Source organism: Anomaloglossus baeobatrachus, chromosome 12 (genome assembly GCF_048569485.1).
Source record: "Anomaloglossus baeobatrachus isolate aAnoBae1 chromosome 12, aAnoBae1.hap1, whole genome shotgun sequence".
Taxonomy (NCBI): Eukaryota; Metazoa; Chordata; class Amphibia; order Anura; family Aromobatidae; genus Anomaloglossus; species Anomaloglossus baeobatrachus.
In genome coordinates this window covers 56,126,645-56,152,263 of record NC_134364.1, presented here as the reverse complement: position 1 = coordinate 56,152,263, position 25,619 = coordinate 56,126,645, and the positions used below count along the sequence as shown (strand labels likewise).

Sequence of the window (25,619 nt, the reverse complement as noted above, 5' to 3'; positions counted from 1 at the left end):
CTGTAGTCTCCTCTGAGAGTGATCACTGAGGGTATATAGCCAAAAGCAAAACAATGCGGCCGAACAGAGAAAATGTATACAAATATATATATATATATATACACTTCGGCACCCAAGGGGGGCCAGCACCGGGTAACCGGTGTGGCTTACCGACCGCCCAAAGCGGTTGTGTGTCCACCAGATTCCCTGCCTGGGCCTCCCAGAGCTGTAGAGCTCGTTCTGAAATCCTCCACCGGCAGAAGTGATTGTAAATATGGCTGCCAGAGCTCTCAGGGGAGGAGGGAGCCGTGGGCGTGACTAATAAAGTGCGGGAATCTGGTGCCCCACAGTGCTCAGTGAGGGGGGAGGAGAACACCTAAGTATGCTCCAGCCCTTACTGCCGACGTCCAGTCGACCGTCCCGCCCTTACCCCTGACTGGCAGGCCCGGGGGCGGGAGTTATGGTACTAGGCCGCAGAAGCCGGGGACTAAATTTAATAACGCGGCCGGCAAACAGGCGCGGTCGGCGCGGTAGTCCCGGTCGTCACAAAAAAACAGCAGCCGCTGCAGCGTCTGTAACACAGGCGCTCCATGCACCGTCCCCAAGGGGACACAGAGTACCTTATAGATGCAGGGCCTGTCCCTGATGATACTCAGTCTCCTGTCCGTCAGATTCCCCCAGGGGCTGCGGAGGGAGCCCGGTCCCAGTGAATGGTGACCGGTTAGGATCCCACTTCTCCCAGAGCCTCTAAGGGATGGGGAAGGAAAAACGGCATGTGGCTCCAGCCTTTGTACCCGCAATGGGTACCTCAACCTTAACAGCACCGCCGACTTAGTGGGGTGAGAAGGGAGCATGCCGGGGGCCCTGTTAGGGCCCTCTTTTCTTCCATCCGATACAATCAGCAGCTGCTGCTGACTAAAATGGGAGCTTGAGTGAATGTGTGCCTCCTTCAACACAAAGCATAAAACTGAGGAGCCCGTGATGCACGGGAGGGTGTATAGGCAGAGGGGAGGGGTTACACTTTTTAAAGTGTAATACTTTGTGTGGCCTCCGGAGGCAGAAGCTATACACCCAATTGTCTGGGTCTCCCAATGGAGCGACAAAGAAAGTATTGTAGTGCTCACGTGCAGGCGATCTTTGACCTTTCCTTGTGCCCGTGCATTCCAGTACTTTGATCTGTCCTCAGCAGGAAAGATCAAAGTGCGCCTGCGCAGGAGCACAATGCCAGCCTGTGTGGATGACGTACGACACTTCATCCATACTCGGCTGGTTAGAAGGATGACGGCGATCGCCGCAGAGAGGAGGCACCGGACCGGAGAGCAGCGACACCCATCGGATAGGACCGCCCTCTAGGTGAGTATAATAAAAGCTTTATTTTTACGTTTTACACAGCGGCCTAGGCACTGATATACAGTATTCTAGAATGCTGTATATAAGAGGTCCTTGCTGATCGCAGCAGTTTATAGAGGCCAAAGCTGGTGACAGATTCCCTTTAAAACTTAAGCAAATTTGCAACGGATCTTTGTTAAAAATATGCACCTCAAGCTACAATTAACCCCAGCGGACTGTGACTCATTTACTGCAGCTGATGGATTTTCCATAGTAAAATTTTTTTCCCATAATACAAGGAGCAGTGGAGGATCAGTCTATGCACAGGATTTACTTCTTGTCTGTGACCACAGAGATGCATAATTTGCAAACGAGCTGTAAACACTATACGGTACAGTTATCAACGCAAGATTATATGTAAAGGGGGGGGGGGAGCTACAAATATTCTCTGTACTGGAAGTGTAGCACTCACCGTTGGACCTCCCCCATGCATCTTCAGTGCCCGCACTGTAGCTACCAGGACCACCACATGAGGGCGCAAACCAGAATATCTGCATTTAATATCAAAAAACTTCTCCATCCCAATGTCAGCTCCAAAGCCGGCCTCGGTCACTGGAAAACAACGGATGAAGAATGCAGGGTTACAACCCCGAAATCAGGCTGCATTCACACACCCGAGTTTCTCGGTCCATGTTTGGCCCGTGATTTCGGCAGCCAGCATGGATCTTCTGACCCAAACTAACAATTTTGTACGTGTCTATGAGGTTGTTGAGTTTGGGTCAGGAGATTTGGGGCCAATCAGTGAAGCTAAGACATGAGAACACAACCCAAACAGGACATTCCCCACATTTCCAGGAATTAGATATTTACCGACAAATCCGTCCGGTCCCACCAACTTAAGTGCAATTTTATCAGCCAAAATAGAAGAGTTGCCATGTGCAATGTTGGCAAATGGTCCGGCGTGAACGAACACGGGATTTCCCTATCAAAAAAATACATAAAATACTAATAATACAAAAGTTCTAGACCCCAAAAAAAACGCCATCCCGAACTATACAACGCGTACCTCCAATGTTTGCATCAGATTGGGCTTTATTGCATCTTTCATCAAGACGGCCAGAGCGCCGCTGACTCCCTGTGAAGACAGGAAAATTGTGTCATTTCCCAAAAATTCTTACATTCCGTTACAACAGCTCCCATCCTCCACCAAAAAAATGTCTTACCAAGTCATCAGTGGTGACAGGTGTTCCTTGTTTGCTTGTAGCTACCACCATTTTACCCAACCGTAGCCTCATGTCATCCAGACCGTCGGTAAGAGCCAAGACGGCCATGATTTCACTTGCAACGGAAATGTCAAACTGAGCCTGCGTGACACGGATAAATGATATTATAGAACAAGTCGATCACTGGTTTAGTACTTAGTCAGCCTCTAATCCAGGACACCAGCGCTGCAACGCATCGATGCCAACCACCGAGACGCCCAATAACCATGGCTGACCAATGCTCAATGTCCAAACTTTGCCTCCCCCCAAAGAAAGGTTATTGTAAAGTCTTCATTAATTTTCAGATCTAAAGATATATTACCGTTCTGGAGAAACCCTTCTCTGTTGGAGACTGGCCGATAGTCATCTTCCGAAGGAATCGATCATTTGTGTCCATCACTAGAAAAAAAGAAAAACAGAAAATGTTTCAGAATGAGGCTAAGAGCACTGCAATTGGCATGTCACTAATTTGCACTGAATGATCAGTATATTTGCAAACGCAAAGTGGCTGGACACCTTTTTTTTTACTTAAATGTGTGCATTCGTGGCTAAAAATCATTTTTGTAATTGGGTTTTATTAAAAATGTTGCACCATTTGCCTGCTACTAGTGAATCTGACAAATAGCTCATTCTGACACCAGGTCTCTAATGCTCATCTCTACTCTTATGAACCATTTTCTATGCCAATTTAAGAGCATATCAAAAACTATGATTTTGTTATAAAACAGCACAGATGAGCTCAGGAAATCAGGGATAAGAATCATACACCTTGTTATCAAAAAAAAGCTTACTGAGATTCAATGTAATCTTATTTCTCAGATGTATAAAAGGCTGTAGAAGCCAAAACGGTCCAACATTTTAAATTTCTTTAAAGGGGTTGTCCACATCTTTTACAATGATGGCCTATCGTTAAAATAGGTCATCAATGTCTGATCGGTTGGGGTCTGACAACCGGTAATCCCGCCGATCAGCTGTTCTCAGTGTCGACAGGGAATGCTCCGTTCCGGACCTGCCCCATCTTCTAATAGCGGCTGCAATCAGGTACTGCACATCTGCCTATCTGAACAGAAGGCGGATAAGCAATACCCTATCGGTTGTCACGACAGCTCCGGATCTGAGCATCTATGGCTAATGGAAGAGGGGTGCACAGTCAGAAGGCATGACTCCATAATCTAGATAAAAAGACTGACGGCACTCCCACCATACACCCTGTTACTATATGTGATGTTCGATTTTGCACCTGTTCAGACTGCGTGTTGGGAGTGCCGTCAGGTGACTTTATTCAGTAGTAGCAGGTTCCTACTTGCCCATACAAAGGAAGTTTTTAACCCAGAGAGAGGCGTTAGATTAGGTACCCATTATATGAGTTTGCCGTGAAGTGGCTACTGGGCAGATATAGAAATGGCCATTTTTGTGTGCTAAAATCTCAATTTTTCCTAGGTTTCTTTACGCAGTAATGCATATCTATATTCCTCTATCCTAAGGATAGGTCATCAATGATAAAGTAGTAAACCACTTTAAGGCCTCATTCAGACGACAGCGATTTTCTTGTACAAAAAAACTTGGTCTGAGTTTCATCAGAGTTGCATCGTTTTTATTTGAGCGCCGTTCAATTTTTTTTTCACAGATCCATAGACTTCCATTGCAGAGTTTGATCCGACACTTGGATAAATATTGGACATGTCTCTGTGATTTCTGTGGGCCCGACATGTGAACAGCCCCATAGACTATGACAGATATGAGTAAAAAAAACCTTGCAAAATTAGGCGTCAATGAGGCTTTAACCTGGGACCGGGTGGTTTAGAAGAATCCAGACAATCTGGCAAGTAACCAAATAAATAGTCTGTTGGGGTAAGGTGTAAATTGCTTGATCATTGTACAGTGGAACCTCTGTTTAAGAGTAACCCGGTGTGCGAGCATTTCGCTATACAAGCAAAGCTTGCTGTAAATTTGTAACTCAGTTTACGAGCAAGCTTTGCTGTACGAGCAAATACTCACCGCACACACTTCCGGTTCTGTATTTTCACCACAATCTGACCCGCTCTTGCACATACACACGCACACACAATGCTCACCTTACCTTCCGTTCCATCGCCGACCTCCGGGTTCTTGTAATTTCACCGGTACAGGATGTGTATCGGGTAACCATTGCGACAATGGAGGAACTTCCACTGTCAGCTGCTACTCAAAGGCAAGCGCGCTGGCCAATCAGAGGCAAGCGGCTCCTGCCTTTGATGTCAGCGCTCTGGCAGCGGAAGGTCTGGCAACGGTCGTGATGGTTACCCGATACACATCCTGGACCGGCGAACTACAAGAACTGGGAGGCCGGCGATGGAAAGGAAGGTAAGGTGAGCATAATATGTGTGTGTTTGTGCGTGTGTGGAATGGCACAATAGGGGACCAGGATGGGGCATTAAATAAGTTGTGGAACGAATTGTCTGCATTGCAATGATCTCCTATGGGAAATCTTGGTTTGCTAGATGAGTAACTTGGTTTACAAGCACAGTCCCAGAACGGATTGTTCTCATAAACCAAGGTTCCACTGTATATATTTTTCGTGTATTATTTCCAGTAATCCAGAAAATGTCAGATTATCAGAATTTTGCTAGACCTATAATTTTGATAGACAAGGCTCCCCCGCTGGCACCACACTGACGTGCCCTATGACTTCCCATCTTTATCTGACCTTGTAACTAGTTTCTTTCTGCTCCTTTCATTAGATTGGACATTTGCTTCTCTTCTTCAGAAACCTCCTGTCACTGCTAATCGCAATCAAAGTGACAGAAATCCTCAGGGTTAGAATAAAACAATATGAAAGCGGCCATCTGTCACCACCCCAGTGACTTCACGCTGAATCTAATCACTGCCTCATGTCACAAGTATCCTCTCCATCGGTGCCCTTCATGCCCCAAAACGGATGACGATCAACCCAAAATCGATGAAGTCTTGTGACTCGAGTAATCATTCCTATACTGACAAGTCAACTGGAGAGATTTCTATAGAAAACAAATCCATGAAAGTGATCTCTGCTATGCATACATATATACATAGACACAGACTGCTCACAAAAAGTTAGTGATATTTGGTTTCCCGGTGAAATTTCAGGATGACCCTACAATGCCCTCTAACCTTTTCAGTTGACCTTCTCTAACCTTTTTATTGCTCATGTCCAACTGCTCAATATTTCAGGACTTTTTGTACAACTTGCTGTTTTTTAACATGGAGTTTAATGGCAAAATTCACAACAGGTGTTTTATCCATGAATCGCCAATAAATTTTGGGAGTCAATTAGAATTGGTATTAAACAGTCCTCCTCATCATGAGACCAAGATGACACCTAACAATTGATCAGCAGTACCGCGCCATTGTGAGGCTTCAAGCAGGGTGTTCTCAGATAGAAGTAGCCACTGAGCTTAGAGCATCACAGTGTGTCACCAGCAGGTTGTACAGAGATACAGAGAGACTGGAAGAGTCACAGAAATGCAGAGAAGTAGACGTCATTTGGCCACATCCCACACTGATGACCGCTTCATTGTGAACAATGCCTTTCGGAAGCGGATGATGAATACCACACAACTCCAGGCCCATTTAAGAGGGGTAAGAGGCACCAAGTGTCACGTCAGACTATTCAAAACCATTTACATCAGTGTGGTCTGCGTGCTAGACAACCTGCAAGGTACCTGACCACAACACCAGGCACAGGCGTCATCTACACCGGAAGAGGGAGGGACCAGTTCGCCTCACTGTTCACTGATGAAAGACAAGTCCCCCTGAGTAGAAATGATGGCCGCAAACGATGTTGGAGACGTCAAGGAGAGTGTGATGCATTAACCATTGCTGTCACCAGAGAAGTCTTTGGTGATGTTACAGTGTGGGCCGCAGTGTCTAGTCAGTACAGAACATCCTTACACTGTGTGAATGGTACAGTGACAGCCCCTACTACTGGAATAACATCATTACTCCAGTCATTGTGCCTTTGCATGAACAACACCAGCCTAATTTCCTCTTCATGGATGACAATGCTCCAGCTCATCGAGGTCACATCAACAGCTGCAGGAGACTGGAGACCTCAAATGGAGCGGCTGCACTTTCTCCAGACCTGAATCCCATAGAAAACCTACAGGATCAGCAGAGTCGCCGTGTAGCGGCCATAACTCTGTACCCCAGAACCTCAATGACCTGAGGGCCGCCCTTCAAGAAGAGTGGGATGCCATGCCTCCTCAGATAATAAAGCGGGTTTTAAACGCTACGATAGCGTTAATGATTTATCGTCGGGGTCGCGTTGTTTGTGACGCACATCCGGCGTCATTAACGATATCGCAGTGTGTGACACTTATGTGCGACCTAAAACGATCGCAAAGGCGGCCAAAATCATTTGCCGCGGAGAGGTCGTCCTAAAACAAAAAATCGTTCTCTTTTAATTAGCGATGTTGTTCCTCGTTCCTGCGGCAGCACACATCGCTATGTGTGACACCGCAGGAGCGAGGAACATCTCCTCACCTGCCTCCACCGGCAATGAGGAAGGAAGGAGGTGGGCGGATGTTTACGTCCCGCTCATCTCCGCCCCTCCGCTTCTATTGGACGGCTGCCGTGTGATGTCGCTGTGACGCCGCACGATCCGCCCCCTTAGAAAGGAGGCAGATCGCTGGCCAGAGCGACGTCGCAGGACAGGTAAGTCTGTGTGACGGGGGTAAGCGAGGTTAAGAGCGACGGGCAGCGATTTGCCCGTGTCGCACAATCGACGGGGGCGGGTACGATCGCTAGCGAGATCGCAGCGTGTAAAGCCCGCTTAACTCCACTTGTGACCAGGAGGAGGTGTCGCTGTCAGCTGTAATTGGTGCTCAAGGCCACAAGGCAAGTGAGTGGAACATTGACATTTTGGGGGGTATACGCAGCACTGGTGTTGGTTTTTGTTCCAATGAATTGCTTGAGATGAGGAAATCATGATTGCTCCTTCTATATAAATGCCTATCATGATAAAATATCACCGTAACGTGAACATTTTACATTATACATAAATTAAACCCAAAAGCCAAATATCCATAACTCTTTGTGAGTAGTGTAAAATATATATATATACATACACACTATAATAGTTATTTTAATATTTACATTATTTTTACATATTTAGATAGATATAATTTGACCTGAAACTTAAAAGTAGTGAAAAGGTTACGAAAATAAAATGTATAAAAGGTAAATTCTAAAATTATTAAAATCGCTCATATTTGCTGTTGTTTTCCCTGAACCCCGGCCCACGTACCTCTCTGCCAAGTAATAGAGTCTGGGTCGATATCGAGTCTTACAAACTTGGTGATTTCTTCTTCAGTCAGGGCGGTGGGGTCGGTTTTCTCGATGCCCAGTCTCTGTACAAATGAAATTACAGCAGAACACTTTATTGATCCGGTTTCCTGATCGGATTACCTATTACACCACGTTTTGCTTCATTGGTGGCGATGACCGGATGGGAAAAACACAGCTGCAGCTTAATTCCTCGCGGAATCTTCCTTCTTAAAACTAAAAATAGAAAAACCTTGCAGCTTCCTTGAAAAAAAACAGCGCCACACCTGTCCACAGGTTGGGGGTGGTAATGCAGCTAAACCCCAATCATTTCAATGGATCTAGCCTGCAATACCAGGCACAACCAAAGGACAGCTGTGGCGCGGTTTCTGGAAGAAAGCGGATTTTGTCATCCGGTCCATCCGCCGTCACTACTGGACTATCAGTACCGGCCAACAAGCAATCTATAGTGACAATACTGCAGACGTTTTTCAGGTTTTCTCTTTTCCTTTCTGTTTCTAAATAATTGCAGCCTATTTTAAGATCACAAATGCTCCGTATACCGTGAAGGAGGCTGCAATTAGGAAAGGAGAAAAACACATTTAAGACCTTGATGATACATTTTCCTGCAGCGTGGAGAATCAGGGAGCAGATGGGGCCTGACTTACAAGTCAGAGACAATATAAGTACAGATCTCATAAATAACCCTATTAAAGGGGCTCTCTGGTTTAGAAAGTCCATTTTCATGCACATCATTAAGGATAGATAACAGACTAGGCCCCCCTGGTAAGGGTGGAGCGGGTATAAGGAGCGTCTCTGGCTCTTGAGGACCCGGCCTATCCTGCATTACACAGACAACACAATGGTCTGAATGAGCGCCATGTAATGCTTCATTTCTCCTGTGGAGGCGCTGCAGGGAAATTAAAATGCTATTTTGGCTAAATTTACGTTTGCATCCAGAGGCGAGTAGGATCAGTGACCTGTCTAATCGATACCTGCCAGATAACGCGCCAGCAGGACGAGCTTAGAAAGCGATATAGATAGAATAGAAATTGATATAAAGATACATCAATTAGAAAAGACAATAGACAAAAAGACAATAGATAGAAAAAAAAGAAATAGATAATATATAGATGGCGTGGCCTGGACCTCATGTAGAGAGGAAGCAGCGTGGGTGAGCTCCTGCCTGGATCCTGAAATATCCTGCATACCGGCCTTGCTAACAGGCACTACCGACCCTGGAGGGCTGCAATACTACTTATAACACCCAGGGAAGCGAGCACAGCCAGGATATGCCGACCCGCAGCAGCAATAAAAAGGACAGAGACGCGCAGGAGCACGCCTCTGAAGAATCCAATATGGCGCCGCCAGCATCCACACCATCCCGAGCTGGAGCAGTGGGAGTAGCAAGCAGGTTGGAGCGGTTTGCCAGAGTGGCCCCTGGCACAGAGCCTACCTACAACGAGGCACCCGATGGCAGCGCTGAACGGGCCCTGGAGCAGGGAGAAAACATACCCGACAGCGAGACTGAGTACCCTGGCCCCTGCATGTTCAGCAGCACAAGATATGCAGACACAGAGGCCTGCGCTGGCAGAGGGAGGAGGGGGAGATGTGGAGCAAACAACACCTGTTTTCACTGAGGCCATACTGAAAGGCATTCTGGCAGCAATTAACTCTTGCAATACCACATTGGCCACTCTAAGCAGCCAGATGGGAACTGTCACTTCAGATATGGCCTGTATTAAACGTGAGCTGCAAGGGGTGACTGTCAGAATGGGGGAGCTGGAGGAAAGAGTGAGTACAACAGAGGATAAATTACCACCAATGTCACGAGAGCTGGGAAAGGCCACGCAAAATATCTCCACACTGCTAAACAAGGTGGATGATTTAGAGAACCGCTCCCGCAGAAGTAATTTGAGACTGGTGGGGGTCCCAGAGAGGATGGAGGGCAATGACCCATTGAATTTCTTTGAAAAATGGCTTAAAGACACCATGGGAAAGAAGGGAATTTTGTTTACTTACCGTAAATTCCTTTTCTTCTAGCTCCAATTGGGAGACCCAGACAATTGGGTGTATAGCTATGCCTCCGGAGGCCACACAAAGTATTACACTAAAAGTGTAAAGCCCCTCCCCTTCTGCCTATACACCCCCCGTGCTCCCACGGGCTCCTCAGTTTTGGTGCAAAAGCAAGAAGGAGGAAAAAATTATAAACTGGTTTAAAGTAAATTCAATCCGAAGGAATATCGGAGAACTGAAACCATTCAACGTGAACAACATGTGTACACAAAAACAGGGGCGGGTGCTGGGTCTCCCAATTGGAGCTAGAAGAAAAGGAATTTACGGTAAGTAAACAAAATTCCCTTCTTCTTTGGCGCTCCATTGGGAGACCCAGACAATTGGGACGTCCAAAAGCAGTCCCTGGGTGGGTAAATAATACCTCATAATAGAGCCGTAACGGCTCCGTCCTACAGGTGGGCAACCGCCGCCTGAAGGACTTGCCTACCTAGGCTGGCATCTGCCGAAGCATAGGTATGCACCTGATAGTGTTTCGTGAAAGTGTGCAGGCTCGACCAGGTAGCTGCCTGACACACCTGCTGAGCCGTAGCCTGGTGTCGCAAGGCCCAGGACGCTCCCACGGCCCTGGTAGAATGGGCCTTCAGCCCTGAGGGAACCGGAAGCCCCGAGGAACGATAAGCTTCGAGAATTGGGTCCTTGATCCACCGAGCCAGGGTTGATTTGGAAGCTTGTGTCCCTTTACGCTGGCCAGCGACAAGGACAAAGAGTGCATCCGAGCGGCGCAGGGGCGCCGTACGAGAAATGTAGAGTCTGAGTGCTCTCACCAGATCTAACAAGTGCAAATCCTTTTCACACTGGTGAACTGGATGAGGGCAAAAAGAAGGTAAGGAGATATCCTGATTGAGATGAAAGGGGGATACCACCTTAGGGAGGAATTCCGGAACCGGACGCAGAACCACCTTGTCCTGGTGAAACACCAGGAAAGGAGCTTTGCATGACAACGCTGCTAGCTCAGACACTCTCCGAAGTGAAGTGACTGCTACTAGAAAAACCACTTTCTGCGAAAGGCGTGCGAGCGAAATATCCCTCATTGGCTCGAACGGTGGTTTCTGAAGAACCATCAGCACCCTGTTCAGATCCCAGGGTTCTAACGGACGCTTGTAAGGAGGGACGATGTGACAAACCCCTTGCAGGAACGTGCGTACCTGTGGGAGTCTGGCCAGGCGCTTCTGAAAAAACACAGAGAGCGCAGAGACTTGTCCCTTAAGGGAGCCTAGCGACAAACCCTTTTCCAATCCGGATTGAAGAAAGGACAGAAAAGTGGGCAAGGCAAATGGCCAGGGAGAGAAACCCTGAGCAGAGCACCATGACAGGAATATTTTCCACGTCCTGTGGTAGATCTTGGCGGACGTTGGTTTCCTAGCCTGTCTCATGGTGGCAATGACCTCTTGAGATAATCCTGAAGACGCTAAGATCCAGGACTCAATGGCCACACAGTCAGGTTGAGGGCCGCAGAATTCAGATGGAAAAACGGCCCTTGAGACAGCAAGTCTGGTCGGTCTGGCAGTGCCCACGGTTGGCCGACCGTGAGATGCCACAGATCCGGGTACCACGACCTCCTCGGCCAGTCTGGAGCGACGAGGATGGCGCGGCGGCAGTCAGCCCTGATCTTGCGTAACACTCTGGGCAACAGTGCCAGAGGAGGAAACACATAAGGAAGCTGAAACTGCAACCAATCCTGAACTAAGGCGTCTGCCGCCAGAGCTCTGTGATCTTGAGATCGAGCCATGAATGTTGGGACCTTGTTGTTGTGCCGTGACGCCATTAGGTCGACGTCCGGCATCCCCCAGCGGCAACAGATCTCCTGAAACACGTCCGGGTGAAGGGACCATTCCCCTGCGTCCATGCCCTGGCGACTGAGAAAGTCTGCTTCCCAGTTTTCTACGCCCGGGATGTGAACTGCGGAGATGGTGGAGGCCGTGGCTTCCACCCACATCAAAATCCGCCGGACTTCTTGGAAGGCTTGCCGACTGCGTGTTCCACCTTGATGGTTGATGTAAGCCACCGCTGTGGAGTTGTCCGACTGAATTCGGATCTGCTTGCCTTCCAGCCACTGCTGGAACGCTTTTAGGGCAAGATACACTGCCCTGATCTCCAGAACATTGATCTGAAGTGAGGACTCTTGCTGAGTCCACGTACCCTGAGCCCTGTGGTGGAGAAAGACTGCACCCCACCCTGACAGACTCGCGTCCGTCGTGACCACCGCCCAGGATGGGGGTAGGAAGGATTTCCCCTTCGATAATGAGGTGGGAAGAAGCCACCACCGAAGGGAAGCTTTGGTTGCCTGAGAGAGGGAGACGTTCCTGTCTAGGGACGTCGGCATCCTGTCCCATTTGCGTAGGATGTCCCATTGAAGAGGACGCAGGTGAAACTGCGCGAAAGGAACTGCCTCCATTGCTGCCACCATCTTCCCCAGGAAGTGCATGAGGCGCCTCAAGGGGTGTGACCGACCTTGAAGGAGAGATTGCACCCCTGTCTGTAGTGAACGCTGTTTGTCCAGCGGAAGCTTCACTATCGCTGGAAGAGTATGAAACTCCATGCCAAGATATGTCAGCGATTGGACCGGTGTCAGATTTGACTTTGGAAAATTGATGATCCACCCGAAACTCTGGAGAGTCTCCAGAGTAACGTTGAGGCTGTGTTGGCATGCCTCTTGAGAGGGTGCCTTGACCAGCAGATCGTCTAAGTAAGGTATCACCGAGTGACCCTGAGAGTGGAGGACCGCAACTACTGTAGCCATGACCTTGGTGAAAACCCTTGGGGCTGTCGCCAGGCCGAACGGCAGTGCCGCGAACTGAAGGTGTTCGTCTCCTATGGCGAAGCGCAGGAAGCGCTGATGCTCTGGAGCAATCGGTACGTGGAGATAAGCATCTTTGATATCGATCGATGCTAGGAAATCTCCTTGGGACATTGAGGCGATGACGGAGCGGAGGGATTCCATCCGGAACCGCCTGGTCATTACGTGTTTGTTGAGCAGTTTTAGATCCAAAACAGGACGGAAAGACCCGTCCTTCTTTGGAACCACAAACAGGTTGGAGTAGAAACCGTGACCCTGTTGCTGAAGAGGAACCGGGACCACCACTCCTTCTGCCTTCAGAATGCCAACCGCCTGCAGACGAGCCTCGGCTCGCTCGGGAGGCGGAGATGTTCTGAAGAATCGAGTCGGAGGACGAGAGCTGAACTCTATCCTGTAACCGTGAGACAAAATGTCTCTCACCCAACGGTCTTTTACTTGTGGCAGCCAGGTGTCGCAAAAGCGGGAGAGCCTGCCACCGACCGAGGATGCGGTGTGAGGAGGCTGTAAGTCATGAGGAAGCCGCCTTGGTAGCGGCCCCTCCGGCGGTCTTTTTAGGGCGTGATTTGGACCGCCATGCGTCGGCGTTCCTCTGATCCTTCTGAGGCCTTTTGGACGAGGAGAATTGGGACCTGACCGCCCCCCGAAAGGACCGAAACCTCGACTGTCCCCTCCTCTGTTGGGGTGTTTTTGGTTTGGCCTGGGGTAAGGATGTTTCCTTTCCCTTGGATTGTTTGATGATTTCATCCAATCTCTCACCAAACAAGCGGTCGCCAGAAAATGGCAAACCAGTTAAGCACTTTTTGGAAGCCGAATCTGCCTTCCATTCCCGTAGCCACAAGGCCCTGCGTATTGCCACCGAATTGTCGGCTGCAACCGCCGTACGGCTCGCAGAGTCCAGGACAGCATTAATAGCGTAGGACGCAAATGCCGACGTTTGAGAGGTTATGGACGCCACCTGCGGCGCAGACGTACGTGTGAGTGCGTCAATTTGCGCCTGACCAGCTGAGATAGCTTGGAGTGCCCATACGGCTGCGAATGCTGGAGCAAAAGACGCGCCGATAGCTTCATAGATGGATTTCAACCAGAGCTCCATCTGTCTGTCAGTGGCATCCTTGAGTGAAGCTCCATCTTCCACTGCAACTATGGATCTAGCCGCCAGTCTGGAGATTGGAGGATCCACCTTGGGACACTGAGTCCAGCCCTTGACCACGTCAGGGGGGAAGGGGTAACGTGTATCCTTAAGGCGCTTGGAAAAACGCTTATCTGGACAAGCTCGGTGTTTCTGGACTGCCTCTCTGAAGTCAGAGTGGTCCAGAAACATACTCGTTGCACGCTTAGGAAACCTGAAACGGAATTTCTCCTGCTGAGAAGCTGACTCCTCCACTGAAGGAGCTGAGGGAGAAATATCCAACATTTGATTGATGGACGCAATAAGATCATTCACTATGGCGTCCCCATCAGGAGTATCAAGGTTGAGAGCGGCTTCAGGATCAGAATCCTGATCAGCTAGCTCCGCTTCATCATACAGAGAGTCCTCTTGCTGAGACCCTGAACAATGTGATGATGTCGAGGGGATTTCATAGCGAGCTCGCTTAGTCGGTCTGGGACTGCGTTCCATGTCAGAGACCTCACCCTGGGATCTATGAGACACCCCGGGAGAACATTGTTGTTCCAACTGAGGGGAACCAGGGGGCAATGATTCCACAGTGCCCATGGTTGAGATGCCGGCCTGGACTGCAAGGCTTCTAATATCTTAGCCATAGTCTCAGAAAGTCTTTCAGTAAAAACAGCAAACTCCGTCCCTGTCACCTGGACAGTGTTAACAGGTGGTTCTCCCTGGGCCACCCTTAGCAGAGGCTCCGGCTGAGTAAGTGCCACAGGGGCCGAGCATTGCACACAATGAGGGTCAGTGGAACCTGCCGGCAGTATAGCCGTACATGCTGCACAGGCAGCATAGTAAGTCTGTGCTTTGGCACCCTTGCTATTTGTGGACGACATGCTGTTGTCTCCTCTGAGCAATACAGGAGGGTATATAGCCAAAAACAACCGTGCACCATACAGTGTAAAGTATAGCCTATAATCATATAATCTATAAGTACACTTCTGCACCAGTGGGGCCAGCACCTAGGTGCTGCTTACCGCCCGCGCAATGCGGTTGTGTGGTCACCAGAATTCCTGCATGGGTCTCCCTGAGCTTGTCTCCCTTCTCCAGCGTTAGCAGAGCTGACAGGAATGGCTGCCGGCGTCCTGAGGAGAGGAGGGGGCCGTGGGCGTGCCCTAGAAAGTGCGGGAATCTGGTGCCCCACTGTGCACAGTGAGGGGGGTGGAGTATGCAAAGCATGCTCCAGCCTCAGTTGCTGACGTCCTTTACAGCGTCCCGCCCTTCCCCTGACTGGCAGGCCTGGGGGCGGGAAAAGAATGAGACTAGGCCGCAAAAGCCGGGGACTAAAGTTATAAGCGCGGCCGCCGTATAAGCGCGGTCGGCGCGGAAGTCCCCGGCGCACTAACAGTCCCAGCCGCGCCGCAGTGATAACAATGGCAGCGGCGGTCAGCGCGGCAGTACCCATACACTAACACACTCAGCGACGCTACAGTGTGTAAAGGCACAAACGCAGTCAGCGCCGCGGTCCCCGGTGCACTAGCACACCCAGCAATGCTGGAGTGTTGCTGTGCGCGGTCCCCACGGGGACACAGAGTACCTCAAAGTAGCAGGGCCATGTCCCTGAACGATACTCGGCTCCTATCCAGCAGAGTCCTCAGGAGCTGTGGATGGAGCACGGTCTCGTGCCTGGAGACCGATAGGATCCCACTTCACCCAGAGCCCTAAGGGGGATGGGGAAGGAAAACAGCATGTGGGCTCCAGCCTCCGTACCCGCAATGGATACCTCAACCTTAACAACACCGCCGACAAGAGTGGGGTGAGAAGGGAGCATGCTGGGGGCCCTGTTATGGGCCCTCTTTTCTTCCATCCGACATAGTCAGCAGCTGCTGCTGACTAAGCTGTGGAGCTATGCGTGGATGTCTGCCTCCTTCGCACAAAGCATAAAAACTGAGGAGCCCGTGGGAGCACGGGGGGTGTATAGGCAGAAGGGGAGGGGCTTTACACTTTTAGTGTAATACTTTGTGTGGCCTCCGGAGGCATAGCTATACACCCAATTGTCTGGGTCTCCCAATGGAGCGCCAAAGAAAGACATACTATCCTCTTTTTTCACCATTGAAAGAGCGCACAGGGTCCCTGCGCGTGCCCCACAGCCGGGAGCACCCCCACGTCCTATTCTGATTAAACTACTGCACTATAAAGATAGGGACACTATCCTGCGCAGAGCCAGAGATATCAAAGAACTTGCAATTGATGGGAGGAAGATATCAATATTTCCCGATTTCTCCATGGAAGTGCAACGTAAAAGAGAGCAATTTAGTGAGATCAAAAAACGCCTGCGCAACCTACAAGTGCCATATTCCATGATGTACCCTGCTAAGCTGCGGATTGCTGCGAACGGAGAGACTCATTTTTTTGATACGGCTGGGGCGGCATTGTCTTGGCTGGATATCAATGAGAGATCCCTGAGGAGGAAGAATACCTGAGATTTCCCTTTCTGCCGTCAGGCGTTCTTTTGTTTGGGACGCTATGCTGGTGAGCTCATTACAGTTAAATTCATCTAGGATCCAGGATGGGAGACGGCTGGTTCATTGTGGACACCTGCTGCACTAGCGAGTTGTGGACCCCCTCCCTGCATGGACTTGGGGCGTGTTTTTAGCCCTGATTCTCTCTATTTGGGAGAAATGTGTAAGATACACTTGATTTTGAGGGAAGGGGCACTGCGCACTGGTGTGCGGAGCCCTATCTCTCTCCATGTTTTTCTTGTTTATTGTTGTATGATGCAATCTGTTTGGGAAGCGTGGTGTGCCTCAGTTGTGTCGCTCAACCTAATGTTTTTGAGAATCGGTGGAGAACGCCTCTCTCCTCCAGGCATGAAGTATCCGTCCGGATCATATCTTAGTCTACGCTTATGGCGACATCCTTAAATATTGTAGCGTTGAATGTTAGAGGGCTCGGAGATGCGAACAAAAGAGGTGCTATATTTACTCACCTACAGAAACTTTTCCCGGCTATTTTATGTCTATCCGAGACCCAAATGGTCAGGGATAATGTTCATTGGCTGAGGAAGGGATGGATCGCGCATGAATATCATTCCACATACTCGACCCATGCACGGGGTGTGAGTGTGTTGGTGCACAAATCCATCCCGTTCTCATGTACCAAATCAGTGATTGACCCGGGGGGCAGATTTGTCTGCTTGCTTTGCACGCTGTATGGTATACAATTTATTCTGGTTGCGATATATATCCCTCCACCATATTCAGTCGGACCGGTAAAAAGGATATTGTCTATTTTAGATTCCCTTCCATCTGTGCCGACGCTTTTGATAGGGGATTTTAATAATTACTTACATCCCTATCTAGATAAATTACACTCGGGAAACATATCGGAGAACGCCGTCCCAACTTCATTTGCTAGAATGCTCACAGAGCTGGGTTTTGTAGATCTTTGGCATGCCCAACACCCCACAACCAAACAATTCTCATGTTACTCTAGCTCTCACCACACCATGTCACGGATAGACCTGGCTATTGGAAACACACTTATGGCCTCATATACACAAAAGATGGCCTACCTACCTAGAAGTGTATCTGATCACTCACCATTACATGTTACGCTTGCATGGGGAAACCCCCTCGCTCTGCCCAGGCCTATCTGGAAACTTAATCCCTTCTGGATCCAGCTAATTGGGGATCTTTATATGATAACATTCTGGAATACTTTCATCTTAATGAGTGCTCTGCACCGCCACACATAGTTTGGAACTCTATGAAAGTTGTGGTAAGGGGCATATATATTAGAGAAATATGCATACGCAAAAATCAAACCAAATGTTACACCCAGAGTCTGATTCAGAAGGTATCTGATGCGGAGGCTGCGGTGGTGCTCAACCCGACAGTAGAAACTAAAAACACTCTAGAGAAGGCACAGATGTCACTCAAAGAAAATCTCATGTCGGTGGCAGAAAATAAACGCTATTTCCTTAAACAAAATTATTTTTTGGCGGGGGAGGGCGTGGGGCACCTACTGGCCACAGTCATTAGAGCACAGGAAGGATCTTCTTATATAAACAGGTTAAAGACGGAATCAGGTGACTTTGTAACAGAAAGCGAGGATATAATAAGAGAAATAAAGAGGTATTATATGCGGCTATACACATCAGACTGTGACCTCACGGAGACTGAGATTGAGCAGTATTTATATGATCTCTCTCTTCCTACACTGAGTGATGTAAACAGGGAATTGCTGGACCGGGACATCTTATTGGAAGAACTGGAGGAAGCGCTTGGCCAGACACAAAACGAAAAAGCTCCGGGAACGGATGGCCTGCCTGGAGAGTTTTATAAAACCTATGCACCCTTACTGCTACCCAAACTACTTAAGGTATTTGAAAAATCTGAAAGGCAGAGGGTCCTCCCGCCCTCTATGAGGGAAGCCTTAATAGTCTTAATATTAAAACCCGGAAAGATCCAGAGATCCCGGATTCGTATCGCCCAATCTCTCTCCTACAAACAGACATTAAATTGCTGGCCAAGGTGCTCGCCAATAGGATGTCCCGAGTCATCTCATCTATAGTGCAGAGTGATCAGACAGGATTCATTCCATGCAGAGCCACATCTATGAATCTCAGGAAATTATATTTGGGAATTCAACATAGTTCTGAGGTACCGGGGGAAAGGGCAATTTTGTCATTAGACGCCGCTAAGGCGTTCGATAGCCTTGAATGGGAATATATGTGGGCTGTACTTCGGAAAATGGGCTTTGGACATAGATTCATAAATTGGGTAAAACTGCTATATGACTCACCGGTGGCGAAGGTTAGGGCTAATGGCAGGGTCTCCGAGTCTTTTCCTCTTGGAAGAGGTACTAGACAGGGGTGCCCGCTTTCACCCTTGCTATTCGCGACTGCAGTGGAGCCGTTGGCAGTGGCAATACGGAAATCCAGGGAGGTAGAGGGATTTCGGTGTGGAGCCGTGGAACAAAAGATATCATTATACGCAGACGATCTACTCTTATATTTAGACAGGGTACGTTCCTCGATTTTGCCGGCAATGAATATCATTCGGGAATTTGGACAGAGGTCTAGTCTACGAATCAACTGGTCCAAGTCGTCTTTAATGCCGTTGGACCCCCTTCCGGGGGACTTTTCGGACTTACAGATTCCAGTTCCTGTGGTCCGGGAGTTTAAATATCTGGGAGTAATTGTCAGCCCAATCCTGAAGGATTTCCAGGCCCTAAATCTGGAACCACTGTTACAGCGATTCAGAGCAAAAGTGCATACCTGGTGCCGCTTGCCGCTATCAAATATCGGCAGATCCAATTTAATTAAAATGGTAATGATGCCACAATTACTATATCTTATACATAATTCTCCAGTGTGGATATGTAGGGAATTTTTTGTAAAAATTAATACAATATTCCTGGAACTTATTTGGAAGAAAAAGCAAGATAGGATTCGACTGGAAGTGCTACAGCGGGGAAAGGAGCAGGGAGGACTGGCGGTACCAAACCCATATATATACTATATAGCCTCCCAGATGCAACATCTGAGGGGTTGGGGCAAAGAAGGAGGGTATGATACCAGTGGTGATATAGTGAGAGAGGGATCAGTATGGAAGTACCCAGGTTGCCGGTTGGATGTGGGACAAAGATAGATAAATGGGGCACGATATCCCACACTAGCTATGATATTCCGGGTGTGGGACAGGGGTAAGTCTCTTTTGGGGATAAGCGGACCTACAGAGCTCTGGCCACTGTGGCAGAACCCCGACTTGCCAGAAATTAAAAAATTAGTAGGGTTCAGAGGATGGGAGGATAAAGGGATCCATTTAGTGTCACAAGTACTACAAAATAATACTCTTAAAAGCTTTGAACAACTGAGAACGGAGTTTCACCTTCCGCATGTCTTCTTTTATCAGTATTTGCAGCTGAGACACGCACTGGAAAGACAGGGGAGGACAAACCCGGTAACAGTGACACATAATCAAACATTACATAGGCTGCTTACATCTGAGTCCTCTAAGGGTCTTATTTCAGATATTATATATAAATTACTACCTGCCCATCTGGAAACACATCCATTGATTGTTAAAAGCAAATGGGAACGAGACGTCGGTCCCCTGACGGAAGGCCAGTGGTCTGATATATTGGAACAAGTTCCTAAACTGGCGGTATCGGAGTGTCAAAAGCTGTCTCAAATATATCTCATCCACAGGGTATATAAAACTCCCAGTCTACTATTTAAGATGGGACTCAGACCAAACACACAGTGTGTTAGGTGTGGACAGGATGATGCCCATTTGATGCATGTTATGTGGGAGTGTGGACACATTGGTGATTTCTGGAACCAAACCCTGGGACTTATAGATCAAATATATCATATCACAATACCACCGTCGCCCCGCCTGTGCCTGTTGAGTCTGTGGGAAGGAGAAGTGGATCCGGATTCTCCAACAGCTCTGGGAATAGCACGTATCTTGTACCAAGCAAGAAAGCTACTTGCATATCACTGGTTAGACCCTCTACCACCAACATTACCAGAGCTCAAAAACAAATTAAATAACGTCATAAGATTGGAAAGGGGAGTTTATTTAAAAAGAAAAACATTGAAAAAGTTTTACAGCATTTGGCGGCCATGGATGGAGTTGCCGGGCCTACCCTCTAGTGCACTGGTTCGGGATGCAATGCTGGACCGGTTACTGTTGTGCCTGCAGTGATGTGATGCAGTGTGAGGAAGGGAATTAAAACTAGTCTTTTGTGTGGCGAAGTGGACTTTGAATGAAGAGGTGAGAGAGGACTGGAATGGTTTCATGGATGACTGCACGGAGAGGGAGGGGCGGGAGAGTATAGCAATATGATGTGGAGCGACACGGCTGATGGAGGAGGTGTTCCTGTTAGTCTGAGGCATTATTGCATAATTTAAGTTTTGTTTATTTGTAGAGCCACGAGGTTTGTAGGCTCAAGCTATATAATATAATTATGATTTGAGAACTCTATTATTATATTTACATATATGCAGAGAAAGAACCTGATTTATAAATCATATGTGTTTATCTGTTTATTGTAATCAGTTATATGAAAAGTGAAATACTCTCTGTATTGATCCCTAATGATTTAATAAAAAAAGATCTGATTTAAAAAAAAAAAGATAATATATAGATAGATTGATAACTCTGAAAAGATACATAGGTTAAAATAAGTATGCAAAGATTAGAAATAGAAAGATTACAGACAGTAGATTACGGTAAATATACAGTGTGTCCACCCATATCCTGTCCACCGCCATTAACTTGAGAATGGCGGCAGCTATAGGCATAGAAGTGGTGTCTAGGTATAGTAAAGTAATCATGCGCTACACAATGAAACCACCTATAGCGCCACCTGGTGGAAAACAACGGAGTTAGCACTTTTATCTCAAATGGAACGAGATAGAGAAAAAAAGTGAATTAAAAAATTGTAGGGCATCATCAATTCAATACGAATCGACACCTTGCATACAGAAATGCTATGATTAGAATGTGTAAAATTCACAAGGCTGCGGACGTGAAGCGATACCTCATGGAGACCTTCCTACAAGTCATTGGGTATGGTGCCGCCGTTCTCAAGTTAATGACGGTGGACACACTGTAGATACTTATATTGATCAGATTATAGATGGATTGATAAATAAGTAAATAGGTAGAAGACTGATCACTAACATAGATTAAAAAAAATAAAGATCAATATATTAGATAAATAAAATAGAGAAACAGATGATCTATCTATACATATATCTTTAGATCAAGCCTGCACAATATGCGGCCTGCCGAAGGATGTTGTGCGGCCCACGGAGCTGATTGGAGTGCGACGACTCCTTCTCCCATATTCAAATGTCTTTCAGACACAAGTTCATTTGAACACAGCATCGCCTTGACTAGCTCGTTAGTCCCTGCCCCAACGTGCAGCGGCGTGATGAGGTCAGCAAACTGCTGACATCATCACACTGCTGCCGGGGCCGCACAAGCAGAAGATATGCCAACACTGGTAAGACACTGGTCATGTTCTTTTAGATGAGGGGCCGGGGGAGGGGAGGGTTGTTACTACAAAAGCACGTAATGTGACATTATGGGGCAATTAGAGATGATTGTGAAATGGGATCAGTGAGATGGGGAACAACATTATGGAGAGGGGTTGTGTAGGGGATATTATGTGGAAGAGATATTTTAGAGAGGGGATGTGTGGTGGGATATTTTGGAGAAGGGCACGGTGTATGGGGTTATTTTATAGAGGGGCAGTGTGGGGGAACATGTTCTCACTGTTTCTGGCACTGCATTCATGTAGTGATTGTTTCTGGCCCTGCATTCATGTACTGATGGTGTTTCTGGCACTGCATTCATGTAGTGACTGTTTCTGGAGCTGCATTTACTTATGGATGGTGTTTCTAGCGCTGTATTCATGTACTGACAGTGTTTCTGAAACTGCATTCATGCAGTCATGGTAGTTCTGGTGCTGCATTCATGTGCTGAGAGTAGTTTTGATATTTTACACATGTAGCAATCCATAACTTATTTCATGGCTAAGTTAAAACTTAAAAAAAGATTAGGAGTTGGATTTGGCACTTGTCTGCTTAACACCCCCCCCCCCCCCCCTCCGTTTGAGTTAGCCTGTGTTCACTTTTTGGGAGCAGAAACTCTCCAAATCCTTCTCAAATACTCAAAATTTGTTTCCGGTGATGTATTATAAACCACTAATGGTGGTTTTAGGGATATAACTACCCCTTTACAAAACAACTGCTGTCCTTGGGATTGGTGCAATATGGCAATGTGGCTCTCGGACTGACAAATGTCGTGCACCCCTGCTTTAGATAAACAGATGGAAGACAGACACAAACTAGATGATAGATATACAATACAGAGAAGAAGATGGATACATAATATATACAGTGTAAATCAACAAGAAAAATCTAGATTTTTCGCCCAGCTTTTATTCTACTTTTACCTACAAAGTATCCATCATCGCTGCTCCTGATCTTTCAAAAGGAAAGACTGGGAAATATCCATATATGGTGGAAATAAGTATTTTTATGTTGCCATGGAGACATTTCCAAAATAGGATATAATTTGTTGCAATAGGTTGGTCGCTGAGCCAGCGTAGTGTGTGCGAAAACATGGGCACAGAAATGGCTTTGTCTTGTAAACTAAATGGTTGCACAGTCCACCCCCGTCATCACACGTCAGGGAGACCGTGCAGGGGGACCAGGTGGGCACTTTCTGAATTATTCTCCTTTCAGTAAATCCTCTCTGCTTTATTGTGGGTTGTGCGGATATTGCAAATGGGCTTTGTTGAAGTGAACTGCAGTACCGCACACAACCTGTAGACAAGAGGTGGCGCTGTTTATATAAAAATTTAAAAAAAAAAAGTACCGGCAGCCATTTTTATTTTTTTTAACATCTTCAAGTGGTTAAAATTTCAAGAGAGTAAAACTTTCACAAAAACTGTACAATGGGTTGAAAGACTAAAAATAAAAATTAATGCTTAGCTTGTAATTCCCCAGTAAGGCTGTGTGCACACAGTTTTTTTTATTCAGATTTGGTGCATTTTATCATGAAAATTGGTGCCCAAATCTGAATGCCTATCCTTATGCCAGCAAAGTCAATGAGAATTTTGAAGTCCTGTGTGCACGTTGCTTCTGTTTCCTTGCAGTTTTGGGTGCAGAAAAAAAAAAATCAGCAGCATGTCAATTGTTGGTGTATTTTCTTCCTGCATTTTTAGCCCTTCCAGGCATTGATTTCACAAAAAAAAGTATGGTACAAAAATGCACCAAAAAAAGCATGCGTTTTTTTAGTGCGATTTTCTGCCACAAAGGTGCATTTTTTGCTGCAAAAATTTCTGCACCAAAAACTCAGCGTGCGCCCTTGGCCTTATTCCTGTTCCCGCAACTCATGACAAATTCTACTTCTTGCGGCAGCAATGATGGCCCAACTCGAGGATGTTTAACTGCTGTAGCCAATCACTTGCTTGTAGCAGTCTCTGGTCCCTGGGTCGAGAGGTCATCATTGCAGCATGAAGAAGAGAATGGAGGGGAAACAGCAAAAAAATGTTGGTGTGCGTTTTGCCTTAAAAAAAAATAATAATAATAAATAAATAAATAAAAGTACACCAGCCAGACAACCGACTTTAAGGCTATGTGCGCACGTGTGCGCTCTGCACCGCACCTCAAAGGTGCGCTTCAGAGCGCAGCTGAAAAACTCCGTTCTGAAGCGCATGGTGCCGGCAGAGAACGTGCGCTCTCCATGGTGCCTCTCCCTATAGACAGCATGCAAACCGCGTTCTAAAATGCCACGTGCGCACGTCTCCTGCACAATCTCCATAGACTGTGCAGGGGACGCAGGACGCATGCAGTTACGCTGCGGTGCAGAACGCAGCGTAACTGCATGCAATACGCACACGTGCGCACATAGCCTTACACCTTTCTGACCAGGGGATTTTTCACTATTGTGCTATAGTTTTTTTCTACCCTCCTGCCAAAACGTCATATTTGTCATGCTCATTATATGCTAAAATTGACTAGACAGTCAGAAAGATTATGGTGATAAACTTGTATATAATATATGTGTGTGCGTGTATGTGTTTGTACATGTGTGTGTGCATATATATATATGTGTGTGTGTGCAAATATATATATGTGTGTGTGTGTGTTTGTACATGTGTGTGTGTGTGTGTGTGTGTGTGTGTGTACACACAATATATAATATATATATATATATATATATATATATATATATATATATATATATATATATATATATTATATATATATATTATATATATATATATTATATATATATATTATATATATATATATATTATACGGGGAAAGAGACAGCCGGGGAAAGAGACAGCCGGGGAAAGAGACAGCCGGGGAAAGAGACAGCCGGGGAAAGAGACAGCCGGGGAAAGAGACAGCCGGGGAAAGAGACAGACCGGGAAAGAGACAGACCGGGAAAGAGACAGACCGACATGCAGACAGGGACAGAGACAGGCAGACAGGGAAGGAGGAGACAGCCAGAGAGACAGACAAAGATAGATGGGGAAAGACACAGACTTTGATAGAGACAGATCGGGAAAGAGACAGAGAAATAGAGACAGACAAGGAAAGAGACAGGCAGACAGGGAAAGAGCCAGACAGGAAAAGACACAGACAAAGAGACGGGGACACAGACGGGGAAAGAGACAGATGGGGAAAGAAACAGAGAGATAGATACAGACAAAAAAAAGAGACAGACAGAGACAGGCAGACGGAAAGAGACAGACAAGGAAAGTTACAGACGTGAAAAGAGACAGACGTGGAAAGGGACAGACGGAGCACATTACTTGGCCAATTTAGTTAAATCTCTGTGGAATATCTGTGGTGTTGAAATATGTTATGAAATGCTTCTATTAGCTTAGTTTTTGCCTTTTAATAATTACATTTCTATCTATTTGTTTTGTGTTTTTTGTGTGCAGAATACATTTTTGTTAATACATTCTATTTTGTTAACAACAGTTATTAACCCGGGCGAAGCCGGGTAGTGCAGCTAGTATATCTATATCTATCTATATACATACATACATACATACATACATTATATATATATATATATATATATATATATATATATAATTGCCTTATTCTGTCTGTCTGTCATGCTCCAAAATTGTGTCCTTACGGTGACACAAAGCTGATTGGCCGCTGGGCTCGCCATGGCCCCGCCCCCCCACACGGATTGGCCTCTCGCCCCGGCTCTCTGCAGGCCCCGCCCCCCTCACGCAATGC

The 25,619-nt window shown here is 47.0% G+C and overlaps 1 protein-coding gene across 1 annotated transcript in view; it reads right to left on the bottom strand.

Annotated features, from left to right (window-relative positions):
• Window positions 1–25,619, bottom strand: part of MTHFD1 (methylenetetrahydrofolate dehydrogenase, cyclohydrolase and formyltetrahydrofolate synthetase 1) — an 87,568-nt gene that overhangs the window by 22,323 nt on the left and 39,626 nt on the right. Inside the window, exons 16-21 of the mRNA XM_075331222.1 lie at window positions 7,834–7,936; window positions 2,893–2,969; window positions 2,532–2,672; window positions 2,375–2,443; window positions 2,179–2,290; window positions 1,781–1,920 (exon numbers count right to left, since the gene is read on the bottom strand). Coding sequence (XP_075187337.1) covers window positions 1,781–1,920; window positions 2,179–2,290; window positions 2,375–2,443; window positions 2,532–2,672; window positions 2,893–2,969; window positions 7,834–7,936 — 642 coding nt within the window. The remainder of the gene's footprint in view (window positions 1–1,780; window positions 1,921–2,178; window positions 2,291–2,374; window positions 2,444–2,531; window positions 2,673–2,892; window positions 2,970–7,833; window positions 7,937–25,619) is intronic.